Source organism: Procambarus clarkii, chromosome 33, assembly GCF_040958095.1.
Source record: "Procambarus clarkii isolate CNS0578487 chromosome 33, FALCON_Pclarkii_2.0, whole genome shotgun sequence".
Classification (NCBI taxonomy): domain Eukaryota; kingdom Metazoa; phylum Arthropoda; class Malacostraca; order Decapoda; family Cambaridae; genus Procambarus; species Procambarus clarkii.
The window spans coordinates 21,614,701-21,633,321 of record NC_091182.1 but is presented as its reverse complement, the minus strand read 5'-3'; the positions used below and the strand labels follow the sequence as shown (position 1 = coordinate 21,633,321).

The 18,621-nt window shown below is 42.6% G+C and overlaps 2 protein-coding genes across 3 annotated transcripts in view; both read right to left on the bottom strand.

Annotated features, from left to right (window-relative positions):
* LOC123765237 (uncharacterized) overlaps nt 1–17,515 on the bottom strand; it is a 29,554-nt gene extending 12,039 nt beyond the window's left edge. Inside the window, exons 1-2 of one of the 2 annotated variants that reach the window (XM_045753731.2) lie at nt 17,473–17,515; nt 14,796–16,133 (exon numbers count right to left, since the gene is read on the bottom strand). In XM_045753731.2, the coding sequence (XP_045609687.2) occupies nt 15,105–16,133; nt 17,473–17,484 (1,041 nt within the window). In that variant the 5' untranslated portion in view covers nt 17,485–17,515 and the 3' untranslated portion in view covers nt 14,796–15,104. Of the gene's footprint in view, nt 1–14,795; nt 16,134–17,472 lie in introns of those variants that run through there. The other variant, XM_069335478.1, reaches the window with a different exon arrangement.
* Nucleotides 380–2,869, bottom strand: LOC123765348 (uncharacterized). The gene is made up of 2 exons (XM_045753897.2): nt 2,836–2,869; nt 380–1,716 (listed from the first exon to the last, which is right to left on the bottom strand). The coding sequence occupies exons 1-2, from the start codon at nt 2,845–2,847 to the stop codon at nt 688–690; spliced, it is 1,041 nt and encodes a 346-aa protein (XP_045609853.2). The 5' UTR covers nt 2,848–2,869; the 3' UTR covers nt 380–687.
* Nucleotides 17,516–18,621: the final 1,106 nt, after the last annotated feature.

The following is an 18,621-nucleotide window of genomic DNA, read 5'->3' as shown; positions in this document are numbered from 1 at the left end:
TTTGATGAGTTTGTTATTTTCGTGTGCAGTTGTCCTTCTACCTTCTTCCGTATTGGTGGCCTCGTTCCCTGGTTGATGCAAGCTTGAAGAGGACGGCAAGTGGAAGTGCACATCTTTTAAGGATCTGTGGGACATACTTAATTTGGTCGTAGACCTGCTAACATTAGTTTCGAGTAGTACTTTTTACTTTCTAATTTGTAATAATATAAGAATATAAGCACGAATTCGTTTTTATAATTATCATTTACAGTATTATTAATAATGCACTTTTAAGTGATAATATTTTTATTATTTGAAAAATGTTATAATTATCATCATTAATATTGCTGTTAATTTAGATGTTATCCAGTCAATTATTTTGGAAGGTAAAACCTCAGTGTAGGATAATAATTTGTATTTATTTTGTAATGTTGCAGGTCAACAGGTGGTAGAGAACAATGAGAGTCATTCCCCGCCTACGGACTTGGACGCACCAACTACGCCAAAATATCACGGACGTGGTTGATGACATCGCTGTTATTGGGACGTGTACGTGGCAACTACACGAACATCGTCTGGAGACGTGTTTGTAGCCGATATACACGAACATCTCGCTGGCACCAAAACATCAATCATACATTCATTCAATATATCATATGCAAACTGCTCCAGAATCTGAAGGAGTGTGTACGATGACGGAAAGTGTTCTTAGTTCTTCTTCGCAGGAGCCGCGACTACAGTGTAGGGTCTGAAGTAAGGGAACGCGGCAGAGTAGGGCAGGAAGGCAGGGTTGCCAGCAATGTACTTAGTGGCCTTGTCTGTGGGCACTTGAGCCACTGCAGAGTATGGTTGGAAGGCAGTGTATGGAAAGTTGAATGGATAAGTGTAGGGCAAGGCGGGGACCTTGTACTCCTTGGTCTTTAGCTCGATCTTGGTGGTGTCGGCTGGGGTGTCAGACTCAACCGCTTCGTATTTTTGGGTCTTGAACTTGGCGTAGTTGGCAACGGGCACCGAAGAATACACGAGTGGGACGGGAGCGAACTGTACCTCACGACGACGACGACGAGCTTCCACGACTGCCTCAACCTCAGGCTCAACCTCAGGCTTAATCTCCTCGTCAGTCTTGGGTGCCAGTGGGTTTACAAAGAAGGGGAAGCCAGGGTAAGCGAATGGATAAGAGGCATAAGGGGCAATGGGGTTTATTGGGTACGTGTAAAAAAAGGGGCTTGTACCAGGGACTTGATGAGCAGTGACTTTTGAATTATCTGTGGCATATTTGGGGACATTGACGGCTGCGGTTGGGTAGTTATAGACGGCCACTTGACGTTTCCCGCGAAGCTTAGCCTCGTTGTACAGCTCCTTGAATTCTGCCCGAGCTTTAACTACCTCAGGGGTATCTTCGACGGGGTTGGGGCCCTCCAGGGTGTGCACGGGGGCGCTAAGCTCCACTTGCTCAGCCTCTGGAAGAACGTTGGACCTGACGCGGTAGCCTCGGCCCGCTCCAGCCTCGTAGAAGGTCACAGCTGGCTTACCGTCGGCGCCGATGTAGGAGTAGTGACCGACAACACTGCCATCAGCCAGGCGGGTCTCATGGCGATTCTGGTTGATGCCGTAGTAGCCAAAGGTGGACTGACCTAAGATATCTTGGGCGCGGTATTGCTGCGCAAAGGGATATGGCGCAATGAAGTTGTTTGGCACGAACTGCGCACTGCAGCACCAAGCAAGTGCCAAAACCACCTGTTGATACAAAAACATTTATAACTGTAAGACTCTAGAAAGACCTGAAATCGACCTTCAAAAGTCGAGCTTTACCCCCGATGAGTTACAATAACTGTTTATCCCCTGTGCGTTACAAGACCTGGGACCGACTAACAGAAGTCAGTCATCTCGTCAACAAAATATCAATAACATGGAGCTGTCGGCCGAAATCAACGATCTCTCCACAATCCTTTCTCGCAGGATTGGTGAGTCTGAACTTGAGGTTGTGTGTGTGTGTGTGTGTGTCTGTGTGCATGTACGATCCCCCTGAAGCCCAGTGTAACTAGAAGCTCCATGCTACTAAATTTACCGCTGTGACTAATTTTGCATATATGCTTAAAATACCATTGATATCGGGAAAAGGAAGTGCGCTCGTTGCGCCTTCGATACCTACCTTTAGATGCTGACCATCGCCCTAAATCACTATCAAGGCTTATGACCACTATGAAGGAGTTGATCGTTCTAAATTCTAAACCTTGAACCAGTCTGCAGAAGTCTATCATGATTCTGGGCTAGTACATAGGCTATATACCCACTTTTAAAGGTCGGGTTTTGCCCATGTTTACTAAAAGACCTCAGACCCACCTGCAGAAATCAAACGTTACTTCAGCCAAGTACCATCATAATGGACCTACCGGCAGAAGTCAACGTTATTGCTATAGTTTATATAGTGTACGACCCCCTTGAGTGCCCAACCATAAGCTACCTGAAGCTTAAAGTTACCTGATGTACATTAATGCTTACCTGAAGCCCAGTGATAATGCTTACTAATGCTTACTTACAGTGATGCTTACTGATGCTTACCTGAAGCCCAGTGCTAACTGAAGCCTAGTGATAACTGAAGTCCAGTGCTACCTGAAGGATAGACAGCTAATTGAAGTCAGAGCTACCTGAAGGATAGACAGCTAATTGAAGTCAGAGCTACCTGAAGCCCAGAGCTACCAGAAGCCCTGAGCTACCGGAAGCCCAGAGCAACCTGGAGCCCTGAGCAGCCTGAAGCCCAGAGCTACCTGAAGCCCAGAGCTACATGAAGCCCAGAACCACTTGACGCCCAGAGCTACCTGGAGCCCAGTGTTACCTGAAGCAGAAGATACTCACCAGGAACTTCATGATGTCGTAGACCTGAACACTGCAGCAGCTGCTGTTCCTCCGTCACCGTCGCCTCAATATATAGAGGACCAACCCCCACTTCCCCCCAAACAAGCTCCCCCCGACCCCCTACGCTGCCCCATCTTCCTCCCGCCCCCTCAAGGACATCTGCAGTCTTACCTCCATCTGCTCCTCAAAGTGACCCCAACGAATATTGAGAACTAAACCTAAAAGTTACTAACAATAAAGCATCATATTATTGTTCACTAAATAAATCTCTAGCATGTAACTGTATGAATGTGTTGCAAGATATGATTATCGTGGAATAGGTGATGAGAGGTGTGGTAGCCAAGGTTCCATCACAAGAGGTAACCAGAGAGAGGGTATGTAAATCGGGGAGGAAAGGGGGAGATATCTAGGTGGGGAGGAGGGGGGTATCTCAAGTCGTAGTGAGAGGGGGGAGGGATGAATGCTAATAGGGATAAAGTGGGAGGGGACCCTTGTCCTCATCGCTTAGGAATAGGAGCTCGGACTATAATTAGCACATTTCCTGACACCTTCCGAGGTTTTATATGCTAATTTCATTATAGAAGGCATCCTTCAGTCTTGGGAGACTATGGAGTTGCGCCCTGGTTGTCAATCCTGGTGCCGCGTCTGGTGTGACTGATGAGGCCAATCTGAGAATGACTGTCCATCCCAAACTGAGCACAAACGAAGTCTGATTCTGGTCTGTCTTCCTGGCTACCGGCTTTCCTTCTCGGTCCCCTTGCCTCCGACGCCTTGGCAAGTGACTCCTCGAACTTGGAGAAACCTCTCTGAACAGACTGCCCCAAGACAGATCGGTCTGCGGCCAGTGTTTCCCACGTATCAAGATCGACGTCTATGGTTTTCAGGTCCTTCTTGCATACGTCTTTGTACCGTAGCTGGGGTTTGCCTGTTGGACGCTTTCCCTGCGTCAGCTCTCCATACAGGACATCCTTGGGGATCCTGCTGTCGCCCAATCGCACCACGTGCCCGACCCAGCGCATTCGTCTCTGCTTCAGCATTGTGTACATGCTGGTGATTCTAGCTCTCCCCAGGGCGCTGTTGTTTGTCACATTTCACTTATGGTAAAAGGAGAAATGCTTGGAGTGACTCTGTGTACATGCGGCTCAGGCTTGGGTACAAATATTACTGGGAATATGGGATAGATGTTCATGGTAATGACACGAAGTGTAAACTATGTGGTATGTTAAGGTCTCACACCCTTGCCCATTATATTCTTGATTGTCCGTTGATTAATGTATATAGAAACACTGAGATAAGGACTGTTCCTGAACAAATAGCCTGGATGTGTCACAACGGAAAGGTTGATGATATTCTTGAGAGATATAAGAATTTTGCACCAAGATTGTAATATTTTGTTGAATTATCTGCAGGTGTCTTGCAAATTGTCTATACAGTATACCTAGGTCATAAAAGTATTTGTGTGTACGTCTGATACCATACTACTTGTGAAGGAGGAAATGTATATTTTTACCTCTCAGAATGTTTGGTAATGTGTTTATTTGTGATGTGTGTCTATGTATATATTAACACGTTGTACTGAATGGGGTGAGAATAGCTTGAGCTACCTCATCCCTTTGTGTGTATTTTACCTCAATAAACTTATTTCAATTTCAATTTCAATTTCAATTTATCCTGACACGTGATGTCCAAGATGAATCAGAGGCAGCGCATGTGGTAGACATTCGGCTGTCTTTCCTGACAAGCGCGGAGTGTCCAAGACTGCCGTATAGGAGAGTGCTAGGACATAGGCTCTGTAAACCTGGATCTTTGTAGACTCAGTCAGCTTATTGTTGGCCCACACTCCAACATGAAGCCCAGAACCAGTCTGTCTGTCAGTCTGAACATGGTAGTAGATGCCTTACCAATGCGTTTGTTTAGCTCCGTATCTTTATATAATTAAGGTTATGAAGGTTATAATGAAATTATAACCTTCATAAAATATTATTAATTTATTATTTATTATAAATACTAGCTGTACCACGCCACACGTTGCTGTGGCTCAGCAACGCATGTGCGTTGCTGAGCCACAGCAACCTTCTAGTCCTCCCCCACCATTCCCCCCTGCTGTGTCCCTTCGTCCTCCCAACCCTTCCCAACTCCCCTGTCCCCTCGTCCTCTCAACTATTCCCCACTCCATGGTACCCTCATTCATCCTATCATTGCCCCTCTCCCATGTCCCCTCTTCCTCCCCACCATCCCCACTCCCCTGTCCCTTTGTACTCCCCACAATTCACCATTCCCCCGTCCCCTAGTCCCCGCCTTCCCCAACTCTCCCGTCCCCTCGTCCTCCTCCCCATTATCCCCCACTACTGTCCCCTCGTTCTACCCACAATTCCCCACTCCCTCATCCGATGCATTCCCATATGATCTGATGTTCCCATCAGAAAATTGAGAACATCAAATAATCTGATGTTCCCGTCGCTGAAAAATAAGAACAGTTAAAAAATGAAATGAAAAATAAACTATACTTACGAAATGAACGGTATGGTAAACAACACAGCTCAATTCCAATGCAATATCACACAAAATAATTAAATCAAAATGAAAATAAATTGAAATCTATGAAAATTAAATTTATCAATGCAAATCGGATACATTGAAATGGAATCGTAACATATTTAGAAGAGCATGTTTTGCTCCAACATGCAACACATGGCGCTGATTTTCAAAAAAAGCATGTTTTACCTGTCACAGGTGTGGCATCTATATAGTAGGTATATAAAAACACGCGTGTATTCGAATGGAACGTTGCGTCAAAATTTCATAGCAATCGGGGAAGAATTTTCAGAGATTACAGCATGTGTTGCTCTTACGTCCAACAGTGGCGCTGTTTAAAAAAAAAAAAAACATGTTTTTTTCCTGTCACAAAAGAGGCATGTATATAGTAGGTATATAAAAACTCGCGAATATTTAAATGCAACGTTGTGTTAAAATTTCAAAGCTATCAGTAAAGAGGTTTTGAAGATTTCCCACACATGAAAAAATCCTGAAAAAACATAGTTTTCCAAAAAATGCATGTTTTTTCCCGTCACAGTAGTGACATATATATAGTATGTATATAAAAATCTGCTCGAATGCGAATGGAACGTTGTACCAAAATTTCAAAGCAATCGGTGAAGAACTTTCGGAGATTAGCGATTTTGAACACACGAACATTTACATTTATATTTATATTGATATGCTAGTTAATATCATCATTGTTTATTATTATTGTTGTCGTGATTAATATTGTTAGTATTAATAATAATATTAGAATAAAATAATAATAATATTAGTAAAAGTAATTTGAGTACCAGAACATTTTATCACTGTGAAGAGAAAAATCATGTTTTTGAAATATCTCCAATAAACATTTGTAACTCATTATTGTTATTATTATTATTATAATTATTGAGAAAATCCGTAGGAGCAGTGATGAAGGTTCGAACCTTTGCGATGGATGTTCCCAAGCACACGCCTCTATCGACTAGACTACGACATGGTAACTATGTCGTGATCTAGTCTCTGAAGCATGTGCCTGGGAACATCCTCAACATAGGTTCGAACTCCCATCACTGCTCCTACGAATTTTCTCACTGATGTAGTCACATTAGTGTAATTACTCTCTGTGGCTTATTAATAACAATAATAATAATAATATTATTATTATTATTATTTTTTTTTTTTTTTTTTTGAGATATATACAAGAGTTGTTACATTCTTGTACAGCCACTAGTACGCGTAGCGTTTCGGGCAGGTCCCTGGAATACGATCCCCAGCCGCGAAGAATCGTTTTTTCATCCAAGTACACATTTTTTACTGTTGCGTTAAACAGAGGCTACAGTTAAGGAATTGCGCCCAGTAAATCCTCCCCGGCCAGGATACGAACCCATGACATAGCGCTCGCGGAACGCCAGGCGAGTGTCTTACCACTACACCACGGAGACTGTTATGTTATTATTATTATTATTATTATTATTATTATTATTATTATTATTATTATTATTATTATTATTATTATTATTATTATTATTATTATTATTATTATTATTATTATTATTATTATTATTATTATTATTATTATTACTAGCAGTACCCGGCCACGCGTTACTGGTTGCTGTGGTTGCTATGAGCCACAGCAACCTTCCCTGTCCTCCGGTCCTCCCCACCATTGTCTCCTCACCAGTCTCCTCAGCCTCCCGACAATTCCCCACTTTACTGTCACCTCGTCCTCCCCACCATTCCCACTCCACCATCCCGTCTTCCTTCTCACCATGCCCCATTCCCCTGTCCCTTTGTCCTCCCCGCCATTCTCCATTCCCCCATCCCCTCGTCCCCACCATCCCAAATTCCCCCATCCCCACGTCCTTCCCTACCATTACCCCATCCCTTGTCCTCTCGTCCTCCCCACCATCTCTCACTTCCGTCCCATCCTTATCCCCACCATTCCCCACTCCGACGTCTGATGCCTTCCCAAATGGTCTGATGTTCCCATCAGAAAATTGGGAACATCAAGGCTCATCACTGAAAAATATGAAAACAATTAAAAAATGAAATGAAAATATGAAAAAATAAAAAAAAACTATACTCACGAAATGAAAGGTATTGTAAACAACACAGCTCAATTCCAATGCAATTCACACAAAATAATTAAATCAAAATGAAAATAAATCAAAATCTATGAAGATGTAATTTATCAATGCAATTATAAACATTGAAATGGAATTGTAACATATTTATTATGGCATGTGTGTTGCTCTTACATGCAATAGATGGTGCTGTTTTTCAAGAGAAGCATAGTTTTACCTGTTACAGGTGTGGCATCTATACCTATACTTACGAAATGAACGGTATGGTAAAAACACAGCTCCGTTCCAACACAATGTCACACAAAATAATTCAATAAAAAATGAAATAAATCGAAATCTATGAAAATAAAAATTTTCAATGCAATCGAAAACATTGAAATGGAATTCGTGACATATTTAGTATAGCGTGAATATTGCTATTATGTGCAACAGATGGCGCTGATTTTCAAAAACGCATGTTTTTACCTGTTACAGTGGGGTGGCATCTATATAGTAGGTATATAAAAAGATGTGCCTATTCGAATGCAACGTTGTGTCACAATTTCAAAGCAATCTGTGATGAACTTTCAGAGATTACAGTGTATGTTGCTCTTACGTCCAACAGATGGCGCTGTTTTAAAAAAAAACATGTTTTTTCCTATCACAGGTGAGGCATGTTTATAGTAGATATATTAAAAGACGCGCCTATTCGAATGCAACGTTGTGTCAAAATTTCAAAGCAATCGGTAAAGAGGTTTCGAAGATTTCCTTCACATGAAAACACAGTTTTTCATAAAAAGCATGTTTTTTTACCGTCACAGACGTAACACCTATATAGTATGTATATAAAAACCTGGCCGGATGCGAATGGAACATTGTGTGAAAATTTCAAAGCAATCGGTGAAGAACTTTCGGAGATTAGCGATTTTGAACAAACGAACATTTCCCTTTTTATTTATATAGACTAAGAGTACCCGACCACGCGTTGCTGTGGCTCAGCAACGCACATTGAGCCACAGCAACCTTCCCTGACCCACTGTCCTCCCTACCATTCCCCACTCGACCGTTCCCTCGTCCTCTCCATCATTCCCCACTCCACCATCCCTTCTTCCTTCCCACCATGCCCCACTCCCCTGTCCCGTTGTCCCCCCCACAATTCTCCATTCCCCCATCCCCTCTTTCACACCATCCCAAACTCCCCAGTTCCCTTGTCCTTCCACACCATTACCCCCTCCCTTGTCCCCTCGTCATCCCCACCATTCCCCACTCCCTTGTCCGATGCCTTCCCAAATGGTCTGATGTTCCCATCAGAAAATTGAAAACATCAAGTGATCTGATGTTCCTGTCATCAAACAAACAGTTCAAAAATGAAACGAAATATGAAAAAATATAAAAATTAACTATACTCACGAAATGAACAGTATGGAAAACAACACTGCTCAATTCCAACGCAATTCACACAAAATAATTAAATCAAAATGAAAATAAATCAAATTCTATGAAAATTCAAATTATCAATGCAATCAGAAACATTGAGATGGAATTGTAACATATGTAGTAGTGCATGTGTTTTGCTCTTACATGCAACAGATGGCGCTGTTTTTCAAGAAAAGCATTGCTTTACCTGTCACAGGTGTGGCATCTATACTTATACTTACGAAATGAACGGTATGGTAAAAACACAGCTCAATTTCAACACACTGTCACACAAAATAATTCAATAAAAAATAAAATAAATCGAAATCTATAAAAATAAAATTTATCAATTCAATCGGAAACATTGAAATGTAACTCGTTATATATTTAGTACAGTGTTCATGTTACTATTATATGCAACAGATAGCGCTGTTTTTCAAAAACGCAAGTTTTTAACTGTCACAGGTGTGACATCTATATAGTAGGTATATAAAAAGCCGCGCCGATTCGAATGCAATTTGTGTCACAATTTCAAAGCAATCGGTGAAGAACTTTCGGAGATTTCAGCGTGTGTTGCTCTTACGTCCAACAGATGGCGCTGTTTTTCCAACAAAGCATGTTTTTTTTCTGTCACAGGTGAGGCATTCTGACAGCTTCACTTACTTCACAGATGGATCAGTAGTCCAGCAGGGCCAAGAAACCGGAGCTGCGGTTAAAGCAGGAAACTCTGTGAATAGTTGGAGGCTCTTAAATGGGTGTTCGACTTTACAAACAGAGATGCTAGCCATTCAAAAGGCTTTGGAACATGCTCTTGCTGTACACCGACAACATGTTATCATTCATATAGATTCGAGAACCGCCATTGAAACCTTGCAACAAGAACACATATGTGATAACATCCATCTGATCACAAATGTCTTATCATTCATGCACGCACTCAAACGACAAGGCCGACGGGTACTTATCAACTGGGTGCCGAGTCATGTGAGACTAATAGGAAATGACATTGCAGACGAAGCTGCAAAACTTGCTACTAAGAGGAGAAATGTAGACATTTACATACCACAGAGTCTATCCCAGATGAAGAAAGTAATTCGACACAGAGCAATGCAAAAGATGTACAGTGACCACACCACAGCAGTTGCAACATCAGGATCTGCGGGTTGGTACAAGAATTCAACCAACTACGAACCACTTAGTTTGATGAAAGGGGGCTGTAGAACAACAGAAGTGCACTTACATCGCATCAGGCTTGGATACCCATGTGCATGGGAAATAGGCTTACAGGTTCCGGAAGATGAGAGGAAATGTCAACACTGTGGAGAAATGCCCGACAGACCACTGGAACATTATCTAACACAGTGCACAGTTACAAACCCGTTAAGATTTCCACTTAGATTCAACAGAGCAGAGGAAGTTGTTAAACACATATGGCAAAATCTTACTGAAGCGACCATACGAGTCATAAATACTCATCCTCCGCCCAAGTAAAACAGAAACAAGCAACACTTAGTGGGCCAGCCAGAGGCTTAGGGCCCGCGCAGGATTATCCCTGAAAAAACAAAAAAAATATGTATATGGCATGTATATGGAAGATATATAAAAAGAAGCGCCTATTCGAATGCAACGTTGTGACAAAATTTCAAAGTAATCGGTAAAGGGGTTTCGAAGATTTCCCCTCACATGAAAAACACAGTTTTTCAGAAAAAGCATGTTTTTTTCTGTCACAGACATGACACCAATATAGTATGTATATTGGTTTTAAGGTGAAGAACTTTCGGAGATTAGCGATTTTGAACAAACGAACATTTCAATCTTTATTTATATAGAAGATTATTATTATCATCATTATTATTATTATTATTATTATTATTATTATTATTATTAATATTATTATTATTATTATTATTATTATTATTATTATGTGTAAGTTTACACATCAAGAGGCAGAAAATACAAACGAATAGCACTAAAATCACACATAAATATCTTTGAAAGAGTGCTAAGAAGTAGCATCACAAAATACATGGAATCCCAGCATCACCATAACCCCGCACAACATGGTTTCAGAACAGGGCGCTCTTGTCTATCACAGTTGCTGGACCACTATGACATGGCCTTAGATCCTATGGAACATAGGCAAAACGCTGATATAATTTACACAGATTTAGCAAAATCCTTCTACAAATGTGATCATTGAGTCATTGCACACAAAATGCGTTCAAAAGGAATCACCGGAAAAATTGGCAGATAGATCTACAATTTCCTGACTAACAGAACCCAATGTGTAATAGTCAACAAAATAAAATCCGGACCATCAACCGAGTAGAGGTCAGTTCCCCAGGATACTGTGCTTGCTTCAGTAACTTTTTTCTCATCCTCATATCGGACATACACAAGGACACAAACTATAGTACCGTATCTTTCTTTGGAGATGATACTAGGATTTTTATGAGAGTAGACAACATAGAGGACACAGCAAACCTCCAATCTTATGTAAATTTGATCTTTCAATGGGCTCCAGAAAATAATTTGGGATTTAATAAATATAAGTTTCCGCTCCCTCGCTACGGATAAAATGAAAGTGTAAAAATGAAAACCACGTACAAAATGCAGTCAAATCATACCATAGAAAGAAAAAGCAATATAAAGGATTTAGATGTACTCATGTCGGAAGACCTTACCTTTTAAGAACACAATAAAGTAGCAGTCACAACTGCCCATTTCAACGCTGGATAAATTGCTGACCTGGAGAGCGTGCAGAGATTCTTTACTGCCAGAATCCACTGAGTAAAACATCTAAACTATTGGGACCGACTAAAATGCCTAAATCTGTCTTCTCTTGAGCGCAGGTGGGAGAGATACATAATAATTTACACGTGGAAAATATTTGAGGGGGTTGGTCCCAAACCTGCACACAGAAATAACTCCACATGAGACCAGAAGACATGGCAGGATGTGCAGAATACCCCCATTGAAGAGCAGAGGTGCAATAGGTACTCTGAGAGAGAACGCTAATAACATCAACATCACCGGTGACTGTTCAACACGCTTCCACTACACATAAGGGGCATAACAGACCGATCCATCACAGTGTTTAAGGGAGAACTTGATAAACATCTCCGAAAGGTATAAACCAAGCTGTGACTCATACGTCAGGCTACGAGCAGCCGCGTCCAACAGCCTGGTTGACCAGTCCAGCAACCAGGAGGCCTGGTCGAAGATCGGACCGCGGGGACCTTGAACCCCAAAATCATCGCATGATAACCACAAGGTAATCAATAATGTTAGTTCCTTGAGGTAAAAAACTGGGAGAGGGGAGGGGAGGGAATCCCACTCCCTGGTGGACTGGAGTACCCACTGAGAGTTACACTCTAACTCAAGAACGACGAAGTAGAGAAATTGAAATGATTGAACAAAAGCTACATGAATCATACAAAATCCAAGAGAGAGACAAAGAGAGATAATGGCCATCAGTAAAATTGTGCTAATTAAAATAAAAAACTTCATCTAGTAATCTAGTATCGGGTCCCTGTGTAAGGGAGATGGAACTTTCACAGATGACAACAAAGAAATGAGCGAAATACTGAGGAATTAATACGACTGTCTTAAGTTAACCATTAAACACACTGAAGATTGATAATCCAAATGAATTTTTCATGGATGTGATACCAACATCAAATCATATATCAGAGGTCACCCTATCCCCACTGGATTTTGAAGAAGCCATAGACAATATGCCTATGCACTCTGCACCAGGCCCTGATTTTTGAAAATCTATATTCATCAAAAACTGTAAAAAAAACTATCGAATGCCCGTCACATTCTTTGGTGACAACGCCTAGATACTAGCGTTATTCCTGACATACTTAAAACAGCAGAGATAGCCCCCCCCCCCACCCCATAAATGAAGAAATAAGGAAGAGGCAAAAAATTACAGACCAATAGCACTAACATCACACATCATAACAAATTTTGAAAGAGTACTAAGAAATAAGATTACAAAATTCATGGAATCCCAGCATCCCCATAACCCTGGACAATATGCTTTCAGAACAGGGCGCTGTTGCCTATCACAGTTGCAGGACCACCATGACATGGCATTAGGTGCCATTGAAAACAAACAAAACGCCAATGTAATTTACACAGATTTCACAAAAGCCTTCGACAAATGTGACCATGGCGCTATTGCACACAAAATGCGTTCAAGAGGAATTACCGGAAAAGTAGGTAGGTGGATCTACAATTTCCTGACTATGAGAACCCAATGTGTAATAGTCAACAAAATAAAATCCGATCCATCAACCGTGAAGACCTCAGTCCCTCAGGGTACTGTGCTTGCTCTAGTACTTTTTCTCATCCTCATATCGGACATAGACAAGGACACAATCTAAAGTACAGTATCTTCCTTTGCAGATGACACTAGAATTTTAATGAGAGTAGACAACATAGAGGACACGACAAACCTCCAATCAGATGTAATTCAGGTCTTTCTATGGGCTACAGAAATAATATGACGTTCAACGAAGATAAGTTCCAGCTCAAGCACAACGGAAATTTTTTAATATAAAAACGGAAACGACATACAAAACGCAGTCAAATCATAACATAGAACGAGAAGGCAATGTAAAGGATTTAGGTGTACTCATGTCGGAAGACCTTACCTTTAATGAACACATTAAAGTAGCCGTCACATCTGCAAGAAAAATGACAGGTTGGATAACAAGAACCTTTTACCTAGAGATGCTATACCGATGATGATGCTTTTAAATATTGGTTTAAAATCATCCCAGCTATTGATAAACCATAAATTAGCCAATTTTATTTTTTTTTATAAGTTTAGTTAATTTATAATGCACCCTGACGCTGCAGGCAATTATGCAGGCGCCTGACAGGTTGGTGGACAGCGCTTCGGATTTGTCGTCCTGAGGTTCCGGGTTCGATCCCCAGTGGAGGCGGAGACAAATGGGCAAAATGTTTCTTTCACTCTGATGCCCCTGTTATCTAGCAGTAAATAGGTACCTGGGAGTTAGACAGCTGCTACGGACGGCTTCCTGGGGGTGGAGGCCTGGTCGAGGATCGGGCCGCGGGGACATTAAGCGCCGAAATCATCTCAAGATAACCCTATACACATCCTGTGTGCGGTGGTGGAAAAAGTTATAAAGACTCAGGATGGGTTAAGGAATTTGAGCAATGGGAATCTGAGCAATGGGCTCAGGAATTGAGCCCCAAAATTCGTTTAGCTAAGCAAGTTACAGCACTGATGAGCTAGTTACCTAATATGTTAACATGTAAATAAATTAACGGTCGCTTCACAGTTTACCAAACTGTCATAACTGTGATCACAAAACGCTTTACCACAACAGATTAGTTTGTTAGTCGAGTCAGTTACATACAATTTTAAATTGTCTGTCAAGAGCTCCACATCCATTCAGAAAATTTTGTATAAGTGGCTACAATTTTTAGTAGCACATCATTTTGAATTAAATACTTATACATTTCTTTAAGATTTGTAATTAAGTTATGTTTAAATACCAAATTTTGTTCTCACATTCCATCATATAGTGTTGTAGATTGTCCGAATAATTTTGATTAGTTTGTTATTTTCGTGTACAGTTGTCCTTCCTACCTTCCTCCGTACTGGTGACTTCGTTTCTTGGTTGATGCAAGCTTGAAGAGGACTGCAAGTGGAAGTGCACATCTTTTAAGGATCTGTGGAACATACTTAATCTGGTCCTTGACTTGCTAACATTAGTTTCGAATAGTTCTTTTTACTTTCTAATTTGTAAGGATGAAGGAATATAGGCACGAATTTGTTATTATAATTATCATTTATTAATATTGCAATTTTTAAGTGATACTGTTTTTATTATTATAAACATTTTGCAATTATCATCATTACTATTGCTGTTAATTTAGATGTTATCCAGTCAATTATTTGGGAAGGTAAAACCTCAGTTTAGGATAATAATTTTTATTTATTTTTTAATGTTGCAGGTCAACAGGTGGTAGAGAACAATGAGAGTCATTCCCCGCCTACGGACTTGGGCGCATCAACTACGCCAGAATATCACGGACATGGTTGATGACATCGGAGTTACTGGGACGTGTACGTGGCAACTACACGAACGTTGTCTGGAGAGGCGTTCGTAGCCACATACACGAACGGCTCGCTGGCACCGAAACATCAGTCATAGATTCTTTCAATATATCATATACAAACTGTTCCGGAGTCTGAAGGAGTGTGTACAATGACGGAAAGTGTTATTAGTTCTTCGCAGGAGCAGCAACTACAGTGTAAGGTCTGAAGTAAGGGAAGGCAGCGGAGTAGGGCAGGAAGGCAGGGTTGCCAGCGATATACTTAGTGGCCTTGTCTGTGGACACTGGAGCCACTGCAGAGTATGGCTGGAAGGCAGTGTATGCATAGTTGAATGGATAGGTGTAGGACAAGGCGGGGACCTTGTATTCCTTGGTCTTTAGCTCGATCTTGGTGGTGTCGGCTGGGGTGTCAGACTCAACCGCTTCGTAATTCTGGGTCTTGAACTTGGCGTAGTTGGCAACGGGCACTGAAGAATACACGAGAGGGACGGGAGCGAACTGTGCCTCACGACGACGACGACGAGCTTCCACGACTGCCTCAGGCTCAACCTCAGGCTCAACCTCAGGCTTCTTCTCCTCAGTCTTGGGTGTCAGTGGGTTTACAAAGAAAGGGAAGCCAGGGTAAGCGAATGGATAAGAGGCATAAGGGGTAATGGGGTTTATTGGGTACGAGTAGAAAAAGGGGCTTGAACCAGGGACTTGATAAGCATTGACTTTTGAATCATCTGTTTCATATTTGGGGACATTGACGGCTGCTGTTGGGTAGCTATAGAAGGCCACTTGACGTTTCCCGCGAAGCTTAGCCTCATTGTACAGCTCCTTGAATTCTGCCCGAGCTTTAACTACCTCAGGGGTATCTTCGACGGGGTTGGGGCCCTCCAGGGTGTGCACGGGGGCGCTAAGCTCCACTTGCTCAGCCTCTGGAAGAACGTTGGACCTGACGCGGTAGCCTCGGCCCGCTCCAGCCTCGTAGAAGGTCACAGCTGGCTTACCGTCGGCGCCGATGTAGGAGTAGTGACCGACAACACTGCCATCAGCCAGGCGGGTCTCATGGCGATTCTGGTTGATGCCGTAGTAGCCAAAGGTGGACTGACCTAAGATATCTTGGGCTCGGTACTGTTGCGCAAAGGGATATGGCGCAATGAAGTTGTATGGCACGAACTGCGCACTGCAGCACCAAGCAAGTGCCAAAACCACCTGTTGATACAAAGACATAAATCTAGCTTTATTTATGATATATTTATTTTTTAATATTACTGATTATCTCCAACATATTAAACATATTTTAACAAGTAAACAAATGATAAAAATCTGATAAGTTCATCGTTTTGAAAATTTCTGTGTAGCACTTAAATTCTGTCGACTTACTGGGCGTCTGGTAGGAACATGAGGAACCGCGAGAATCGTGAGGAACCTCGAAGACCCACCGTTAGACTCAAATAATTTTCTCCATTTTCCAGGCTCTGGAGCCCATCTTTTCTAGTTATTCATAACTGTAAGACTCTAGAAAGACCTGAAATCGACCTTCAAAAGTCGAGCTTTACCCCCGGTGAATTACAATAACTGTTTATCCCCTGTGCGTTACAAGACCTAGGACCGACCAACAGAAGTCAGTCATCTCGTCAACAAAATATCAATAACATGGAGCTGTCGGCCGAAATCAACGGTCTCTCCACAATCCTTTTTCGCAGGATTGGTGAGTCTGTACCTGAGGTTGTGCGTGTGTGTGTGTGTTCATGTACGACCGCCCTGAAGCCCAGTGCAACTATTAGCCCAATGCTACCTGATGCTCAGTGCTACCTGGAGCACAGTGCTACCTGGAGCCCATTGCTACCTGAAACCAAGTGCTATCTGAAGCCCAGAGCTACCTGAAGGCCAGAGCTATCAGATGCCCAAAGCTACCTGAAGCCCAATGATACCTGAAGTCCAGTGCTACCTGAAGCCTTGTGATACCTGGAGCCCAGAGCTACCAGAAGCCCAGAGCTACCTGAAGCCCAGAGCTACCTGAAGCCCAGAGCTACCAGAAGCCCAGAGCTACCTGAAGCCCAGAGCTACCAGAAGCCCAGAGCTACCTGAAGCCCAAGGGCTACCTGCAGCCTAGAGCTATCTGAAGCCCAGAGCTACCTGAAGCCCAGAGCTACCAGAAGCCCAGAGCTACCTGAAGCCCAAAGCTACCTGAAGCCCAGAGCTACCAGAACCCCAAAACTACTAGAAGCTCAAAGCTACCAGAAGCCCAGAGCTACCTGAAGCCCAGAGCTACCTGAAGCCCAGAGCTACCAGAAGCCCAGAGCTACCTGAAGCCCAGAGCTACCAGAAGCCCAGAGCTACCTGAAGCCCAAGGGCTACCTGCAGCCTAGAGCTATCTGAAGCCCAGAGCTACCTGAAGCCCAGAGCTACCTGAAGCCCAAAGCTACCTGAAGCCCAGAGCTACCAGAACCCCAAAACTACTAGAAGCTCAAAGCTACCTGAAGCCCAGAGCTACCAGAAGCCCAGAGCTATCAGAAGCCCAGAGCTACCTGAAGCAGAAGATACTCACCAGGAGCTTCATGTTGTCGTAGACCTGAACACTGCAGCAGCTGCTGTTCCTCCGTCGCCGTCGCCTCAATATATAGAGGACCAACCCCCACTTCCCCCCAAACAAGCTCCCCCCGACCCCCTACGCTGCCCCATCTTCCTCCCGCCCCCTCAAGGTCACCTGGAGTCCTACCTCCAGCTGCTCCTCAAAGTAACCGGAACGAATATCGAGAACTAAACAAAAACGACATAATGGAATATTTTTTCAAATAACCCGTAAACAAATCCTTGTCCAATGAAAAGTGAATATGTTGACAAGTTTTTATTAACACCGCATATGTAAACACAGAGGTGTGCAATTAGCGTAGAGAGGTCTATGTAAATAGAGGTGTCTAGTGAACATCGAGGTGTCTGCTGAACTGAGTGGTGTCTGCTGAACGTAGTGGCATCTGCTGAACATTGTGGTGTCTGCTGATAATAGTGGTGTCTGTTGAACAGAGTGGTGTCTGCTGAATGTAGTTGTGTCTGCTGAATATAGTGGTGTCTGTTGAACAGAGTGGTGTCTGCTGAGTGTAGTTGTGCCTGCTGAATATAGTGGTGTCTGGTGAACAATTATGTATGTTGAACATAGTCGTATCTGCTGAACATTGTTGTGTCTAGTGAACATAGTGGTATCTGGTGAACATAGGTGCATAACATAGAACATAGGTATCTGGTGTCTGCTGAGCGTAGTGGAGTTTGTTGAATATAGAGGTATATGGTGAACATAGAGGTGCCTGGTGAACATAAATGTGTCTGCTGAACATTGAGGTGTCAGGGGGAACATAGAGGTGTCTGCTGAGCATAGTGGTGTCTGTTGAACATAGAGGTGTATGGTGAACATAGAGGTGTCTGCTGAATATAAATGTGTCTACTGAACACAATGGTGTTTGCTGAACATAAATGTGTCTACTGAACATAAAGGTGTCTGGTGAACGTAGAGGTGTCAGCTGAGCAGAGTGGTGTCTGTTGAACATGAAGGTGTCTGCCCAGAAAACGGGACAGTATATAAATTTCGCCAGCCAGTACCATTTTCTAGTACGACGATTTTTGGCCTTAGGTTGAGTATACGTCAAAATTCGACGTTCTGTTAGGAGGACGCATTGGTACGACACGGTGTCGTGTGAGTTGC